The sequence below is a fragment of the Nanorana parkeri genome, unplaced genomic scaffold (assembly GCF_000935625.1).
Source record: "Nanorana parkeri isolate BGI_ZX_2015 unplaced genomic scaffold, ASM93562v1 scaffold23, whole genome shotgun sequence".
NCBI classification, from domain to species: Eukaryota; Metazoa; Chordata; class Amphibia; order Anura; family Dicroglossidae; genus Nanorana; species Nanorana parkeri.
In genome coordinates, this window is record NW_017306291.1 from 37,816 (window position 1) to 56,569 (window position 18,754).

Below are 18,754 nucleotides of genomic sequence, written 5' to 3' on the forward strand. Positions count from 1 at the left end.
CTTTGGGTGATTGGAAGCCAGTGGAGGGATTGGCAGAAGGGGGTTGCAGACACTGAGCGGTTGGTTAGGTGAATGAGTCTAGCAGCAGCATTCATTATAGATCATGCCTGTAACTGTCAAACCTGCAATGCCTCATGGGACATGTAGTTTCGCAACAGCTGGAGGGCTGGAGATGCCCACCCCTGCACTAAGGTTTGCAAAACTGAAGTTTAATATTTTTTAGCAAGAAAGTTGTGCAGCAATATGGCTGCACAGTGTGAGTACATTGCACAGGGTACATGTATGTGAAATTTTCACTTATAAAACAAAGGAAAACTGACTTACATAAGTAATTACAATTTTTATAAAAGGCTTTTACTGTTGTATTTACCTAAAAAATGAAAATTACCTGGAAGATTTCTCCTTCGTCCTACTACGGCTTACAGAAGGAGATCGCCCCGAAGAATGTTCTTGTTTGTCTTCTACTGGTGACTGACCCCGACTGACAATAAAAAGCAATAAGATATTAGGGAACCCATCACCGTTGGAGTTTTGCCACTAAATATAGGATAGTAAATGTCACTACCGCCAAAGTTCATCCTCCATCGGGGTACAAGTGTAATGACACACAGGTGGGCAGCACTTTGACAGTCAGGGTGTCTGGAAATCTAGCAAACAGGAAACACAAAAACAGTGCCCCTCTCTTGTGTAGAGGACGGTGGAGGAGGGGGCTGCTAGGTTCTGACAAAGGGGGCGTAGCCCAGAAACGTGTTAACGAGAAGCTGTCATGTAGGAAGAAGGATGTACGCTCCAGACTGCATGCCTATGCCGGTGCTGTTTGTGATGTTCTGACAGTGCAGATGCACCCCTGTCACTACAGGCTTTCTTACACCGGCTGTTTGCGAGTACATTTCTTGCTTTTAACATTCAACTTATTAAAGACTTCTGAACAAGAGAGGCGCGCTGTTTTTGTGTTTCCTGTTTACTAAATATAGGATGTACAAAATGAACTAATCAGAAACCGGTTTTAATAACTTAGTGAATTCTGCTTCCATCATCAGGACTGTGACTACCATAAGGCATCTACCATAAGGCATCTCCAAGTCTCAAAATGTAAAAACTATGATAACATTTTCTGCATATTATTGCTCTCTTCTGTTCACCTCAAGAACATTCATCTGGCCACATCTGAAGAGGACAGTAATAAGGACAGGAATACCAGCACTTACCCTCCTTTTTCTTTAGAGGCGCTTCTGCTCTGTGAAGATGGAGACTGTCTGATATTTGGCTCTGTTTTCTCCTCCACTGGAAGGGGTGATGGGGTAGCACTAAAAGAATAACATTCATATAAGATAAAGCTGCCACAGTTTACAGCCCAACTGAACTTTGAGTAGAAAAGCCTGACTGCTGCAAGCAGCTGCATAGTGGGACCTTTGTTATCTGTAGGGAAGCAGTGATCTCTCTGCAGAGGTCTAACAAACCTGCTACTAAATCAGGCCAATAGCTCTGCAATTAGCAAACACTGCCTGCTTTTTGTAGAGCTCTGACTTAGCAAGTGGCATGTTGGACCTCTGCAAAGCGATCACTGCTTCTATACGGAGAGGAATGGTTCTTCTCTGCAGCATGCTGGCAGGGAACAGGCTTTTCTACTCAGATTGTGGCTGCTTTCTAAACAAAATCAACTGCAAGTCTTTATGCAGTTTTGCATTTTGCTGCACCTAAAATGTATGTACCTAATTTAAACTGAGAATTCAATTGGGCTTTCAGTAGATCTAAAGTCTAAACATTTGATGTTAGTTTTTGGACAATGCAGGCGGAGATAAAAACCCTGACAAGTTTTTGTGTTTGCTGTTTGTCTCCAATTGCGGTAATTTTCTTTCAGTTTCTGTCCTGAGACACAAAAAGGGATTGAGAGGGAACAGTTGTAACTGGAACTGGTGTCTCCATAGGAAGATTTGCCCTCTATTCCTGACCCAGTGGCAACTGAAAATTTTGGAAGACAATGGAGTGGTGGAGGGCAACTCTCCCCAGCAGAAGCCAGAGGTTCTAACTCTTCCTTACGCTATTGAAGAAACTAACAAAAAATGTTGACTTTAGATATAAATTAAGAAACACACCTATTGCTCTGAATAGTTTTCAAAAATCACATTTTGTTTTACATTTCTATATTTTTTAATAATAGTTATTAAAGAGTCTGTTTGCCCGGTTGTCATTCACTCACCTTAAAAATTCTTCAAGCGGCTCACATGTGACAGGAGTCTCCACTCTATAACTCAAATCCTTTTCTATTCAATTAATCATCATCCCTTGGAAGAAATACAGGCCTACTAAATACTAAATGCCAAAGTGCTTAGTACACCATGTGACCCATGCCAAGGGATATATATTCTAAATCGAAAAGCCTTTGAAGTATTTATTTATTTGAAGTAATTTAATGACATTATTAGTAATTTAATACCCTTTATGGTATTGCTGCTAAAATCTATGGTACTATGTTATAGGTTCACCTTAAAGTAAACAAAGGTTTAGGACATTTAAATATTTGCCTTTAACCTGCCATTAATTAGAGTTAAAACAAGCCCTGGCTGCCCTCTGTAGCTGCAGGCACTGTGGAGCAATTTATTCTCAAAGTGTACAGCATAAGGCACTGAAATTGTTTTTTTTTAGCAGCTCATCTACCTACTGTCCCCACTTCCAGAAGTGACTTAGCAGCTCAGCTTAGCACTTACAGTTCAGGTAATTTTGTATTGATTAAAATAACTGCCCGGCTTTGGTTCAGCTCCTGTTTGCTAAGTTCTTCCAGAGATGGTAACTTTGCATCAGGTTTTATCTGTAGGAAAGAAATTGGCACTGATATTAACAGTGTAAATTCTAAAAACATATCAGAAAAATGACAGCAGCATTGTCCTCCTATAGGATTTTGGTAGCTAAGACCAATAAATAGTTTAGGTGAAATGATTGTAATTCCAATTACAATAATTCTATATAGGGAATATGTAGAGTGACCATTCACTGCTGTACTGACCAACTATGCACAAGCAACTGTAATTGAAAAACATTTTTGTGGAAGCTTGTGTGACAATTTTTATTGGTTAAATAATAAGGATGGTACATTGGCTATGCATTTCAAAGCTCTAACATGGCCACTTCCTCAGGAGAGTGGGGGTTTCCTCTGGAGTTCTCATAGTGAGCAGTATGAAAGCCCCATAGAAAACCCCTATTCTGCAGCCTTAAAGTGTCCTCTTACATCTTCCTGATGAAGTGGCCATGTTAGATCCATGAAATGCATAGACGGTGTACCATCCTTATTCAAATTTTTTTTAATTACAATTGTCTCTGCAGACTCCCTCTCTCCTATTTCAGGGGCTTGTATCCTCATCTTCACTACACAATGGGTTCCATCTTCTCCCCAGCACAGGCTCATCAGAGTCTAGCCGTGATGAGCATTGAGCACGACCTGCATATTTGCAGGGAGAGAGATATTCCCCGCACGTCCTTTTGTTTGGATGCGTGATCCCCTCCTTGGGCATCCTGCAACCCAACACATGTGAGTATCAGACTCTCTGTCATTATTTTGAATCATCTATCACATCTTCCTTGAAGGGTCTAAAATACTACATCCGACAGATCTCTTCTGGGACTTTTTATCCTCTTTTTTTGTTTTCTACCTTTATCCTCAATTTGTCACGATCTGGGATCAGGCTCAGAGTCCAGTAGCTGAAACAGCAGGCAAATTCGTGGTATAACAGGCCGGGTTTGGTACACAAGCAGATGGTAGAAGTATAGGAGCAGGCAGAACCTTAGTCAGCAAAAAAGCTGAGGTCAGTAGCCAAAGGTATAAGGTATGAAGCAGAAGACGATGAGAGTAGTCGGTGAATAAGCAGCCAAAGGTCGGTACAGCAGTATAAGCAGATTGTATCACAGAGTGAGCGGGAAGCAAGCTATTGGCAAGAGCACAAAATTCTGACAAACAGGAAGTGCAGTGGCATGGCTTAAATAGGAAATGTACTTTTAACACCTTTGGATTTAACTGAATTAGGGTTGCACAGATACCAAGTACAGTACTCGGTACAAGTACGAGTACAGGTACCGATACTTTTGAGCTCCAAGGCTACACTAGAGAAAAATTAAAAAATTAGGAGGCAGCTGTCATTTGTAAGGAGCACACGGAGCTTCTGGGATTTGTACATCTCTGTTTTAATGTACGATTTTGTTTTTATAAATATAAATAAAGGGATGCACAGATACCAGTTTTGCGAGTATGAGTACTGGTACTTGCCGAGTACTTACAAGTACGAGTACTGATACATTTTTGTTTATTGTCACGTGGCAGTTTTTCTAAAACAATACAGACTAATGATTTCAGGACAGTGGTGAAGTGCCAGAGCCAGGTCCCAGCTGCAACCTCTGCAACCCTGGTAGTTCTCATGAAAATGCCAAGTATCTGCACTGGTACTCGAAAAGTATCTGTACATCCCTAAACTGAATTACACAGCTAATTTTGTGACAATCTCATGATGTACTCCAAAGTAGTCACACACCTATACATGACTTATACTCGTGTTCCAACGTACCCGGCCGTGGTCATAAAATCCATCATTTATGAGGTTGGTGTAGGATAAAAATCCTTTCTGGTTGTATTTCAGAGAAAGGTTATTATCCAGCATCTTGTTCAGAGCCAGCTCGCTAAAATTGTTTCTGCGACTTGCTGAAAGATTTATCTCCTGGAGAACGTCATAAGCCCTACACGTAAAAACAAAAAGACGACCAATTTTAAAGGCAAAGCAAAATCAAAATACTCCAGAAAAAAAGGAGTGACTTGTAAAAGATCATCTTCTACAAGTCACTCCTTTTTTTCTGCAATTGTGTGCAAACCGGATTTAAAGAATAATAAAAAAGCAAATGCATGTTATATTCTATGGGAAAAAGCAGATAGGAAGGCTGCGTCCCATCCTGCAAACATAACTCCTTAATTTAAAAAAAGGGGATTTGCACTTTAAAAAGCACATCGTTTGTAGTCTTTCACTATGTCCATGGCACTTAATTTTAGCATATAATGCTTAAAATATTAACACACGACAACACATTCATACACATAATAAATGTGGATCTGGCTTAATTATTGGGATTACAGTTTTAATTTAAAGACTGCACTTAATGAAGCACATCAACCAATCTCTATTAGTGTTAATCTTTTACTTACCCCAATCTATAGAGTTCAGCTGCAGTCAATTCTTCATTTGCACACACAGCGACGGCCCAGTATGCATTTCTCCGCACATCATCATAGTTAGAGCTTAGAAGTTTAACAAGATGGGTCAATCCACCAGCATTCCTAAACTAGACACCATACGTTTAAGTTAAAAATGGTTTACTAGTCAGCATGTCATACACATTAAAAAGTGAAAAAATGAAAGGCTTATTTTCTCTAATTATATACCTATTAATGTGCACCTGTCATTAGATAAATAAGTAAAGGTCTGTTTCTGACCTGAAAATTGCTTGACTGTCTCTAGGTTTAGTACTTGTGAGTAAGGATGGGCTCGGGCGTGTTCGCAGCTCCACGTGCCGAGCCCGCCAGGAAGCTGACAGCGCGCAGCGCCAATCACAGGTACTGAGACATTTTCCCGGTCCGCAGCGGCAAAGATCAGGAAATGTCTCATTGCCTGTATCTCTTTAGGTTGAACTCGATGGACTTGAGTCTTTTTTCAACCCGACTAACTATGTATTGACGCTGTGCGTTGTCAGCTTCCTGGCGGGCTCGGCACGTAGAGCTGCATACACGCCTGAGCCCATCCATACTTGTGAGTAACAAATCTGGAATAAACATGCAGCAAATAAATGCTGCAATTCCTTATCTCTATACATGTGCAGGGTGATTGCATGTGATTCCGAATGTACTAGATATGTAAGCTGCGGAAAAATTTGTTAGTTTCAGGTATTTCGAAATTTGGAAATTCAGATCCGAAATTCAATTCGGTTCGGGTTTCGGTTTCAGACGAAATCCGAATTTTCGTTAGTTTTGGATATGACCAGACCAGAATGGCATTCGGGATCCGAATTATCGAATGGCATTCGGGAGCTCCCAAATGCCATTCGGGTCTGGGAGCCTCAGCTTTAGTATTATATGTATATCAGCTTTAGTATTATGTGTATATACTGAACACGAATCAGATGGCTCCCATGTTGCTGTAAAGAAAATTCGTGTTCAGATTCATTCATCGATAAATACATCTGACTGGCCAGAAAAGTCACATGCCTGATTCGTTTTTGTACGAAATTCATACGGGACCCAAAATTCTGAAATGGAAATTCGAATTCGGACACATCTGGATGCATTGGGATTCGGAAATTCGGATGCGTCCGAATGTCTGAATTTCGGAAAATTCGTCCGATCAGTTTGACAGCCAGGTAACTAGCATTTAAGGAATGTCAGTCAATGTCAGTCTGCATATTTCACTATGTATTTATTATTACAATGAAGTAAGAAAATGCAGATGTTGTAGCAATCATGCAGCTTTGCAATTGTTACCTGGTACATTATACTTTCTTTGCATTAAACAACCGCAAGAGCAAGAAACTTTTTTATATATATTTACATGCGTTTATTTATATTGTCTCCACTATTACACGCAGACCAAGCTGTCCAACAAAAGAGACAGTTACGGAGGTTGGGACAAACCACCTAACACTGCGGGGGGTGGTTACAAGACTCAGCTTTGATTCATATGGTTTAAACTTTTTATGCCAATAGACCAAAAAATGTAGCTATAACTGCTAAGGATATCTAAATCCAAAGGCTAAAATTCATATTGCAGCTTAGCAGTCCTTAGATATTATGGCTGCATTCATTTTCATGTTTCAGGCTTGGAACATTTACAGCAAGTACAGAAAAAAAAAACAGATGAACTTGCCAAAAATACAGTATCCTTGTCACTAGCTATGAGCTGAACTGAAAACAAAAACAATCTTATCTTCCCTCCATACAAGCTTCTGTAAACGCATCATTCCTCTCCCCCATGTAATGTAGATGAATTGAGACATGATGGAAGTCCAGCCTTTGTGACAACCATGGCTCCCTCCATAGATACAGTGCAATGAGTGTAGCCACCCAGGGATAGGAAGTGTGTCATTCACAGGATTACCAGTGAACATATAGGAAAAAAGCCTGAGATATGAAAACGAATGCAGTCACCGCACCTAGTGTCTTATCAGCTGCAATATAATACATTTTGGATTTCGTTAAGCATTAAAATGTGTTAGCTACAGTTGTTTTTTATTTATTTATATGCCAGCTACTTAATCTGTAAATGAACATTTGGGGTTGTTAAGGCCTAATTCAGCCTGCAATATTACTTTCTAGTAACATACTTGTTGCAGTTTTAGGTATGAAATAAATACAATTGGAAAGAATAAAAGCAAACACATCACATTGCCCTAAAAACATATTCATCAGGGTAGACCGATGAATTTGTCAGTTTAATAGCCAACAATACAGGACATCAATTTACGCCTTCAGGCTACTGCAGATTACCGCTGATTGATTTATTGTACTAATCTGACGGATGGAAGATGTTCAGTGCCCTGAAAGCTGCAATGATTTCCTATACAGTCAGCGCCTTTAAATTAGTTTGATAATTTTCTAATTTTAAACATCCTTACCCCTCCCAACGGAGCTCAGACTAGATACAGAATGGTAATAATTAAGGGGGTTATTCACAAAAGGGTGAAGAGTTTGGAGAAGTCAGGAGAAGTGAACAATTTAGGCCAAAGTAGCTGATTTGGAAAAATTCTCCAATTCATCTCACTTTCCAGTTCAGCTATATTGTCCTGGATTGTTCCCTTCTCCTGCCTTCTCCAAAGTCTTCACTCTTTTGTACAATTCAATTTATACAGAGGGGACAACTGGTCCACAAGAGGCGTGGAAAAAAACCTTGTACGTCAAACTGAAACAACAATCCCATCTTCCATACATAATGGCATTTTAATATCTCTACCCCAGTGATCTGACAACAATTCACACCCATAGCCATGAAAATTGAAGGAATAACACATATGCAGACTTCCTGACACCAAGGATGGGATTAACTAGAACAGAGGGTTTCTACAACTTTTACCTTGACCTCGACACATTCCATGGTGTTTGGATTAAGGAGTCTGCGCTACCTGTGTAGATAAATGATGTGGCATGTCCCTGACACTCATTAGAACTGAAGAAGTGGCTTAGATAGGATATGAAACATCTTGAATGTCATGACTCCCGTTGAATGTGACTAACTTCTACTAGCTACCAAATAGAAGCGTAATTTTAAAAAGTCGGATACATCTATGCGGATTGCTGTGCCTAGATTGATCCTCATTATTCCCTTTTGTTATAGTTTTCTGGCAGTGGCTGAAGAGGGTGAATGCAAATGAAGATCTTCAATTGCGGTGCATCAAATGTGCAGCGAATATGGATGACTGAGCAGGAGCAAGAATGGAGGGCCTCTATAGATATCAATGGTGAATCCTTCATCAAACTAGTGATTCACCACTTACTGAGTGCTTCACTGCAATCAATGCTGGCAAATTTAGCACTGAACCTATTTTAAATATGGTGAATGTTACTGAAACCCGCAATGACCAATGGAAGAAATAAAATAAAGCTGTTGGGCAAAGGGGATTGAATGTGCCTTGATTGGCTGAATCCTGCTGACAGATACATTTTATAAGCATGGCAAATGGGCAAAAGGCATTTGGAGTTAAAAGATCAGTGAATTGATCATTTGTCCCTAAGGGCCTGTTCACACGACGTCCGTTTTCTGTGCTGACCTGATCCGTACGCTCCTGCATTAAAAATGCATCCCAATGTATCCCTATGTGTTTTATGGGCTACAGTTCTCACGTGCGCAGTCCGCGTTCAGGTAACGACAGAAAAAATACTGCATGTCACATTTTGTACGGTCAGGAAACGCAAAACACGTCAAAAACGCACTGCACTGCAGCTAACATACTGACAGCCCCACTCCAGCAGTTTTTTTTTAACTGGAACGCATCCAAAACGCGGCCAAAACGTGGCAAAAACGCACTGCATCAGTAGCACCACGTCTGCAGATCTGCACCTGATCAGGACCTGATATCATGTGAACAGGCCCTAAAAGCTGGATGAACGAACTCTACTTAAGTAGTTATGTTAGAACATGTTGACAATGAGAGGTCACACGACCCATTCATTTGGTTCCCCACATTGTCCAACTGCTGCAATCTGTCAGTTGATAATAAAGACAGATGTCAGTCTGCATGCTGACTACCATCATTGGTGCTCTTTCTAATGCAGGTACCACCTGAGCGAAGATATGTTTGTTAAAAGCAATGGTTCTCTCTCCTTCTGTATCTTGTTAACCCTCTGTGAGCAGTCAGAATCTGGTGCCATAGTAACCAATAGTGACCCATAGTAATCCACCTTTCAATTTCAAAGCTTAAAGTGATATTAAAGCCAGATTTTGTTTATTTCTCCTTTAACCAGTTGACATCCGCGGTGTTAAACCCCCTTCCCATCCAGGCCATTTTTCAGTATTCAGCGCTGCGGTACAGGAAAAGTACCTCAATCCTCATTTTTTAGTGGGTCCCCGCCATGTTCTTCCCCCTGCCCCTTGCACGGGTGCCACCATCGTTCTAATGGTGTCACCCGTGCACGCTCGTGCCCGCATCGGCTGTGTGCATCCATAGACACACACAGCCCTGTGGCAGGCCACGCCCCTTTCCTCTTTGATTGATGGCAGAAGGAGCCTATGGCTCCTCTGCCATCATTATCTCCCCCACAACCCGGAAGTTCGGGTACGGAGGAGCGCTTCGGGACCGGCGGCGGGGACGAGCGCAGCTGACAGGTAAGTGTGGGGAAGACAGGGGGGGACTGGGGGAGAAAAAAGGTACTGGGCTGACCTTAATACTACTTTAACTGAACAAACTGAAGAGAGAAGCTGATTGGTTACTATGTAATGCTTCACATTCTGTCTGCTCCAGTTTTGATAAATTCCCTTCTGTATATTTTTGTTATACAATCACATCCACTTGTTAGAAACATTTGACGTATTTGTATTGTCTATAATCTTCCCATCCCCATGTAATAGAGATGAACAAGGGTAGACATGTTTGAAGTCCAGCTGCCTCCATAGATACAGTAGAGTGAGTCAGCAGAGCCACACAGGAAGTGTGTATTATTTGCAGGATCACCAGGTTAAAAAAAAATAAAACAAGTCAGCAGGACTTGGCCAAAATTCAACCAGTGTTGACCAGCTTAAAGGGTCCATTTATAAATGTTTTTATACAAGAGTCACACAACTCTAAAGGTGCCCATACACCTTACGATTATCGGTTGATTTCCGTATGCAATTGCGTTTTCGTCCAATATACGTAAGGTTGATGGGCAGTGTATAACTGCAAATACTGTACAATCGATTGACTTTTGACTATCCAGCAGGTTAGAAAACTTCGGTCGATCATACGATTTTCGCAAGGTTGGTGGCGTCTCCATATGTCAAAATTCGTACGATTAACACTGCTCATGCGCAAACGAAAATACGTGCGTTCGATTACCGCATTTCGTCCAACTGTTTTTTTTTAAAACTACCGCTGATTGAACCTTGCGGGGCAGGATGGGACTGCCGTTCGAAAATCGTACGACAGTTCGATCATCGGACGAAAATTTTCGTCCTATGATCGCAAGGTGTATGGGAAGCTTTATCCAGGATTCACACATACAGTTTTTCCAATGGACTCTGAAACTAAAAAAATGTGTGACAAAAGCAGGGCTGCGGAAATTAACGATTAATTCCTCGATTAATCGTTAAACTTTTTGATCGATTAAAATTCTAAAACAGATTTTGTTGCCCAAGCAAATGTGAATGAAAAATCAGTAATTCTGCAGGAAAATCATCCCTACTCATGCCTGGGTAGATATGGAGAGAGCTGATACAGAGTCTACAACATACAGCACATGAAAAGTGACAGATTCCAAACTCTGTCAGTGTCAAATCAAGTCCTGTGAAGGAGGAAAGCCTTTCTTATACATCTACAGAGCAGACCAGAAAACAGTGTAGTTCCACCACATCTGGAGATCCTCAGACTTGTCTGGAAATGTGTCTCACCTCAGCTCTGGCTTCTGCGTCACACCCCACTGCGGCCACGGTGAGCACTGCTTTACTCTGCACCAGATTGCTGGAGGACTGTAACGGTTCCACCAAAGCGTTCATGACACCCTGAGCTTGTAGAATGGGCCGAAGAGACTCCTGTGCGGCCATGTTGATGAGAACCATGCAGGCGTTAGTAACCACTCCATCCCTTTTATCTGACAACAGATGAATGAATGTCGCGGGTCCATCTGCCTCAGCCGCTTTGCTGAGTTTAAAGAGAAAAGAACAAATTGTCAGGCAATGCAAATTAAACATTTTAAATTCTACAGGAAAGAGTTACCCTTCAGATTCTCTCACAGAAAATGTAATACCAGGGGGGTCCCGAGGCGTGGTGTCACCCGGAGTGGCCACCGGGTGGCAACGCGCGGTGAGGCTATTGCACAGGTGCAATGTCATAGCGCAAGTGCGTGATGATGTCATGCATGGTTACCTGCCGGTGGCCATCTTGGTGATTGATGCAGGCAGAAAGAGGAGGGGGAGGTATGCCGCTGGGTCCCCTCCTCTCTCATGCAACTGCCAGGCTCTCAGTCCATGCCTGAGTGCCTGACTTTTCAGAGGGGGTGACACCCCCTCCAATAGTGTCACCCGGTGCGGGCCGCACCCCCCTAGTGATGCCACTGTGTAACACAGGTCCAGGGTTCCTACTTCTCTGGCTGCATACTTGTTACAAGACAATCATTTACTAAGGGGTTCATTTGTAAGAGATGCCATTCAAGCGAAACGCTCAAATGGCATGATGCTGACGAGTACAGGAATTTCTTCATCAGCATCATCGAGGGGTGGAAGTGACCTTGTTACCAGCATCCACTTTTATGAGGGTATGAGATTCCTGGAGCATTGTGTACACACAGTTCTTATTGCCACAGTTGCATATAATTACATTTTAATTTTTGGCTCTTCTAGATGATTAAAAATCTAATTTACATTTGAAGATTTAATTACATTAAAGAGAACCACGAGATAAAGAGATGACTGGGCTTATGGAAAATGTGAATATTCAGATTTCAATTATTTTAACTTGTCAGCTTTACAAATTAGCTTTAATTACTTTATCTGACTACTCTTTCCAAACACACACCTTGGTTGATTCCCCTACAACAGGACACAGATGTGATGTAGGGGTCAGAAGAAGGAACCATGGCATGCAGAAGGAGACAGAAGCTTCTGACACTTCTGGAAGTGTTGAACGCCGAAGACAAGTACAGAAGTTTCAGTGCTGGACATGTGTCCATTTACATCCAATTACCCCTGACCCAAGCCTGGTCTGGAAAACCAAACGGAAAAGAGTTCCATTTTCCTGATCATGATGGATTGGGGGAAATCTGAGGGCCGTTCACATCTGCCTCCCCATAGACTGACAAGTGTCCATTAATTTCATTTTCTTTCCTCCATCACAAGATTGAAAAAAAAAACTGGATGGACACGGATGTCACCACTGTGGCATCTCTTCTGAACTGCCCTGATCAGTACGGGATCCATGCATGGAACTGAAGGCACCTATGTGAAAGGGGTCTCAAGGCAACCCATTCATTTTGAATGGGCCATCACACCCCAGAGCACCAAAACCAGAGATGCCCCTTTTCTCCCTGATGCAGCACACCACCACACACGGTAGTCTGCTACAATGCACTGCAACACAGCTCCGTTGCCTTAGTGTGTTTTGGAATGCCTTTGGAAATGAATGGCACCACAATGCCCCAACATCTGGATGCTGTGGTGCCGCACACATTGCAACAATGTAAAGAAAGCCTTAATATTAACAGGATTGTAACTTTGAAAACAAAAGTAATATTCTTTTTTTGTGGTCCTTTAGAAAAGTTGGGGGACACAATGAAGCCCCCTGAAATGCAACTTGTCACCCACCACGGTTCTACAGTCTACAGAAGACTAGGGATGTCCCGATTCCACTTTTTTAAGCCCAAGTACAAGTACTTGCCCTCAGGTACTTGCCGATACCAATTACGGATACTTTTTCTTAAAGGGACAGGTGACATTTTTTTCAAAAACAATACAGACTAATGATTTTAGGGCAGTTTCTCACCCGGGCTAAATACAGATGTCCCCAGAGCACAATACATGTCCCTAGAGCACAATACATATCGGTAGAGCACAATACATGTCGGCAGAGCACAATACATGTCCCTAGAGCACAATACATATCGGCAGAGCACAATACATGTCGGCAGAGCACAATACATGTCGGCAGAGCACAATACATGTCCGCAGAGCAGAATACATCCCAGGAGAGCAAAAAACAACTAAACAGAGCACAATATATCCCACCACAGCAGTACAATAGATTACACTATAGCAGCACAATACATCCCAGCAGAGCACAATAGATCCCACAGCAGCACAATACATCCCAGCAGAGCAGAAGGCTGCAGTCTCAACTGGGCAGCATGTGGATCTCTGCAGGGCTCTCAGTTGATCGGACGGGTGCCGGTGTCCAGGGCTGTACTGTGCTGCGTGTGGGGCTGTCCATGGCTGTGCCTGTGCCAGGAAGAAGGAGCAGGAGATATAGAAACGGAAAGGCACTGCCAGGGACAGCTACTGCCACGACCCCAGCAGGCTGCCGATGTCCCGACACATAATTTAAACGGCCGGCATTGGCCTTCAAAATCGGGGCATTTTCACGAGTACAGGTACTCGTGTCAATGCCTGGTATCAGCCCCAATACCAGTATCGGTACTGGGACATCCCTACTTTTTTTTTTTTATCTTCATGTCCTGTCCCAAAGACTTAACAGGAAGTGAGAGGAAATCTCTCCAATTGAGAGGAAATACCCTCTGACAGGGTCCTTATTTGACATTTTCAGTGGGACAACCATAACATTTTGATTTGTGCCATCAATTTCTGTCCCGGTGTCAATGGTCAGCAGGGCAAACCAGGCGAATCTCCCCAGCAGGGACCCATCTTTGCTGCCCCCCCCCCCCCCCCCGATACCGATACAAGTATCGGTATTGGGACATCCCTACAGAGGACCATAGAAAACTATCACGGTACAAGGCAGCTGTCTGTCCCTTTAAAAAGAAAGGAAGAAAGAGAAACTTTCATTCCACAACAGCAGAATCCTTCCAGAAATACACTGCATATATTTAACACACGACGATCTAAATGAGCAGATTAATTTTCATGCTAAATACAGGACTTGACAAATGATCTAAGCCGGTGATAATTAATTTGTGGCGCTGAAATATTACCATTAGTCAAAGTGTCCGTTCTTGTATGGAACTGAATCCACCAAACCATTTCCAGGTGATGCTTGCTGAGAATTCAAATAAGCTGGAGTTCTATAATAACAGCATGCGGATGAGTGCTGCTAATTCAATTATCAAGTATGGTGCGATGTGAGATGTATGAAGGTGACAGCCTAGACTACGGAAAACTGTTTCGTTGACAATTGGAGACGGGAATCTCAGCGATACATTTCTGTAGCTAACAAATCTGCAAATTAGCATCATGACCGGAAAAGTAGTTATGTAATCAAAGCAGATCGATAGTCAACAGTCTGAATTAAAACAGAACTCCGGCCTTACTTTCAGGCTTGTACAGTTGAACAGACTCCTTTCTGGTAATGAAATTGATTGAGCTGGCCATACACGGAGCCAATTTCGTCTTTTCTTAATGAACTTGCTCAAATTCGCTCCATAGGTGGCCATAGGTGACTCCCACCTGACAGCCTTTGATCTGGAAACTGAAGCGGCTGGGTGGAAAATTGTCCGTCGAACAATGACAGCTACCAGTTGCAGTCAGTATTTGGGTATTGTGACAGTGGTGCACCTGCGCTGTCAGAATACAACAGCCTGGCTTAGGGGGATTCCCACATCCACGCTGTTTACTTTTTTTTTTGTCCAGCCCCCAGGGTGAATGCAAAAAATCTACTAGTATAGCCAACTTTACTCTGATTTCACTTCACACTGTGAGCTTCTCAACATGTGCATTAGAAGCTGCAGCAAGTGAGATAGAACCTCATTTCCCAACTGAAGGACATCTAGTATTATCTAGCACTTTCCTTCCCAGCCTAACTTTCCCAGGTTCCCCCTTTCATTCATTGAATTTCATTTCTTTCAATGATGGAGGCTCAGCATTACATGTAGGCATTACCTGGGGCAATTTGGTCTGGTCCTCCAGACTGACATCCATCCAACAAAATAGGGCCGTCCCTATAACGAATCAGCCCAGGCAATTACATAAATAATTTATAAATAATCACAGAGCTGTCTGCCCTCTGCAAATTGGCTAAAAACAATACAATTAGTAAAGTTTATTTCCAGAAGGAATGTAATATCAGGAAAATACCACATTATGGCCACTAGATGGAGCATGGGAAATAAATACTTATTACCTATGACCTTCAGCTCCATCTAGTGCAGTGGTTCTCAACCTATGCGTCGCGACCCAAAAGTGGGTCGCAACCTACAGTTGAGGGGGTCGCCAAATGATCACACAGATATTAGTATTGGTGCATTCCTAAATTTTACCATTGGGGGTCACCACAACCTGTCAATTGTTACCAAGGGGTCCCGACCCTAGAAAGGTTGAGAACCACTGATCTAGTGGCCATAATTTGGCATTTTCCTAATATTACATTTGACCTGGAAAGAAACTTCACCAATAACATTCGATATTGCCCCCTTTCACACAAAAGAAATGTACATGCAGTTTTGCAGGATGAATGGCTCTACAAAGGTTTAAAAAAAATACACCACTATGTGTTTAGCTCCAAGGTCAGCTTCAATGTTCTGTAATTCTGAGTCTGCTTGTAAGGCAACATCTCTTTGCACCAGACTGAGCTTTTGGGGGCTCTAAAGCACACAATGCAAACCTATCCAGCAGTGGCCCCTTCCTCAAACTGTAACCTGCTGAGAACTGAATTGTAAGCTTCAATGTAGTTGCTGCTACAGCTTGCAATAAAAGATCAATTGCACATTAGCGGACATTGCATTACTTTACCGGTGATTATTACAGTGACTGACATTCACCTTCAAGAAAATCTGTCAAGACAAAAACTGGACCTTCTACTACTGTCTTGTGTTTAAAGATGCAAGCTTTAGGAATGTCATCCTCATCCTTCCTTAACTACTTAGGGCCTCATTGGTCCAGTATTGAAGCCAGGGGATCAGCTTGACAGTCAAAAGCAGTTGAGCAGTAGCTGCTGATGTACTGTATTTAATGGGAAGGTTGGGGAAGTGTTATTCTGCCTATCTACCAATAGATGGCAATAACGTCCCAATTTAAAGAAAAACATTCCTGTTGAGATTTGTAACTCTCAGCTGACTGCAGCATAACGGACCGCTAAGATGAGCTCTCGCTGTATTATTCATGGTAAAGGTAATTACAAATTATAATTGCTAAAATATAAAAGATGAATCTTGGCCATTTTCCTTTAGCCATGAATGTCGAAGACATTGAATGTCTTTGATGATTATTACTTATTGTTACTTTCTTTCATTCATTTTCAGTGGTGAATTAAAATGATTTCACTCAAGTCACTGTCCTGGCGCTCCATTTACACATACTTTAATCTAACGTCATTTACTTATTATTAAAGCATTCCCACACTTCATAACCTGCACATTGTTACACCTCTCCCCTATTAGGGACCTCCGACAGTTTCATTCATTTATAAAGCTGCTCAATGTCACCATATTACCAGAGAGGAAATGAAAATCTATATAAATCTATTTAGGTTCTGCCAGCTTTTATAGCTTTAATTCTGCTGTTTTTCACAGAAATGTTCAATGACACATATCGGTTTACATCCTATTCCCCATAGACGGACATGGGGTCTGCTAAGTTCAGCAAGATGGAGGAAAAAACAGATCAGGAAGGGATCGGTGCACAGATCCTCCCCTATTTAGGCAGTGTGAACAGGGCCTTAGGCCCCCTTTACATGGGTGGTCCGATAAGGTCCACCTGTCAGTTTTTCAGGCGGACCCAGATGCCCAATGTAAGTCTTTGAGCAGCAGTGTGTAAACAGACACGCATCAGTTTACACCCGGTTACCCCCGCCAGGTCCAAAACAGCAAACGGATCAGAGATGCGTTTCGCCGGACCTGGTCAGGGGTAATCTGATGTACACGGACACATGCCTGTTTACATCAGATTCCCAATAGACCAACATGGTGTCCGTCAGTTTCAGTATTTTCCTCCATCGCAAGATGGGGGAAAACACTCTACGGACACAGATATATCAGCAGTGACATCCGCTCTGATCAGAAGGGGATCCATACATGGATCCAATCCTGATCAGCCCGTGTGAAAGAGGCCCTATAGTTTGTTCAAGGCCTGTACAAGGTTTGCTACTTTGTATACATCCCTGACAACCTAATGATGCTCCCTGAAATTGAGTGTGGATAAGAATCTATTGAGCTTAATTGCTCAATACACACCAAAGTCATTGTACGTGCTGGGGTTCATTTCTGGGGTACAGAACACTTCTGCAATAACCAGAAAGATTTGGCTTGACACAAGTATCTTCACCATGCTTTTGCACCCAGCACAATTGTGTGTGTACACAGAATGGGGTGATCCTAGAACCACAGAACCCTTGGTTGGCATTTTATCACATCATATTTCAGGACCATATTTCAGAAGATCAGGACACAAAATGGTTTTTAAAAAATTCTGACAGGTAGGCTAGAGATCCTTTCTCTTCTGTCATACATTTTCACTTCCTGCCTGTCAGCGTTTGTGTGCACTGAGCCGCGCAAGCGCATGTCAGTGCACAAGCTTGGCAAGGTCCTGTGCTGAAATGAACTAACTCCTGTGCGCATACATGAAAGTTACATCATCCTGGCCTGGCCAATCAAGAGGCTGAAGACACTGAACCCAAAGGAAGACCGGTGAAGATGGCAGCGCTGGTGAAGGAAGAGAGTGTTGACATGGCACCTCTGGCGGGGATCGCCTGTAAGGTATGTGGCCCATAATGTGCTAATATGCTGTGCATTATGGAAACACCTCCTGGGTACCCACTAATTTGTTTAGTCGTGAAGGGGAACCCACCGCACTCCTGACCGAAAATTCCCCAACATCCAAAGCGGGGTGCTAAAATGACAGCGGATGGCGCCGCTGGATCAGATAAACAAAACAGTAAGTCATCAGCACTCCAAAGTTCTCCAAGGAAAGTTCTTTTTTATTCCATGTGTAAAGTTACATCACCAAGTGTAGCAACGTAACGGAACGCATCCGGTTCCTTCATCAGACAAAACAAACTTTTGTTCTGCCTGATGAAGGAACTGGATGTGTTCTGAAACGTTGCTACACTTAGTGATGTAACTTTACACATGGAATAAAAAGAACTTTGCTTGGAGAACCTTTGGCATGCTGGTCGCTTATAGTTTTCACTGTTGTGTTTAGGTTTGTGGATCACTACTGCTTTAGCAGGTAAATTGTGTCACAACCTAAACCAGATCAAAAGCACAAATGTAATTTGGAGTGTACCTTTAAAAAGAACTTTCCACACACGAGCACCATAACACGCATGAAATTGAAAGGTTTTCTGACCTTGCGTGGAAAAAATGTCAGACTATTATTGTGTTGTAACTAAACCTTCGCCAAAACTCCTGAAGGCAAAGCATATTAGCGCTTCAGAAGGAAAG

At 42.3% G+C, this 18,754-nt stretch overlaps 1 protein-coding gene across 1 annotated transcript in view; it reads right to left on the reverse strand.

The window, feature by feature from the left end:
• Window positions 1-18,754, reverse strand: part of ARMC3 (armadillo repeat containing 3) — a 53,174-nt gene that overhangs the window by 11,327 nt on the left and 23,093 nt on the right. Inside the window, exons 10-15 of the mRNA XM_018564186.1 lie at window positions 11,106-11,355; window positions 5,183-5,319; window positions 4,554-4,722; window positions 2,709-2,809; window positions 1,209-1,307; window positions 389-481 (exon numbers count right to left, since the gene is read on the reverse strand). Of these exons, the coding sequence (XP_018419688.1) occupies window positions 389-481; window positions 1,209-1,307; window positions 2,709-2,809; window positions 4,554-4,722; window positions 5,183-5,319; window positions 11,106-11,355 (849 nt within the window). The remainder of the gene's footprint in view (window positions 1-388; window positions 482-1,208; window positions 1,308-2,708; window positions 2,810-4,553; window positions 4,723-5,182; window positions 5,320-11,105; window positions 11,356-18,754) is intronic.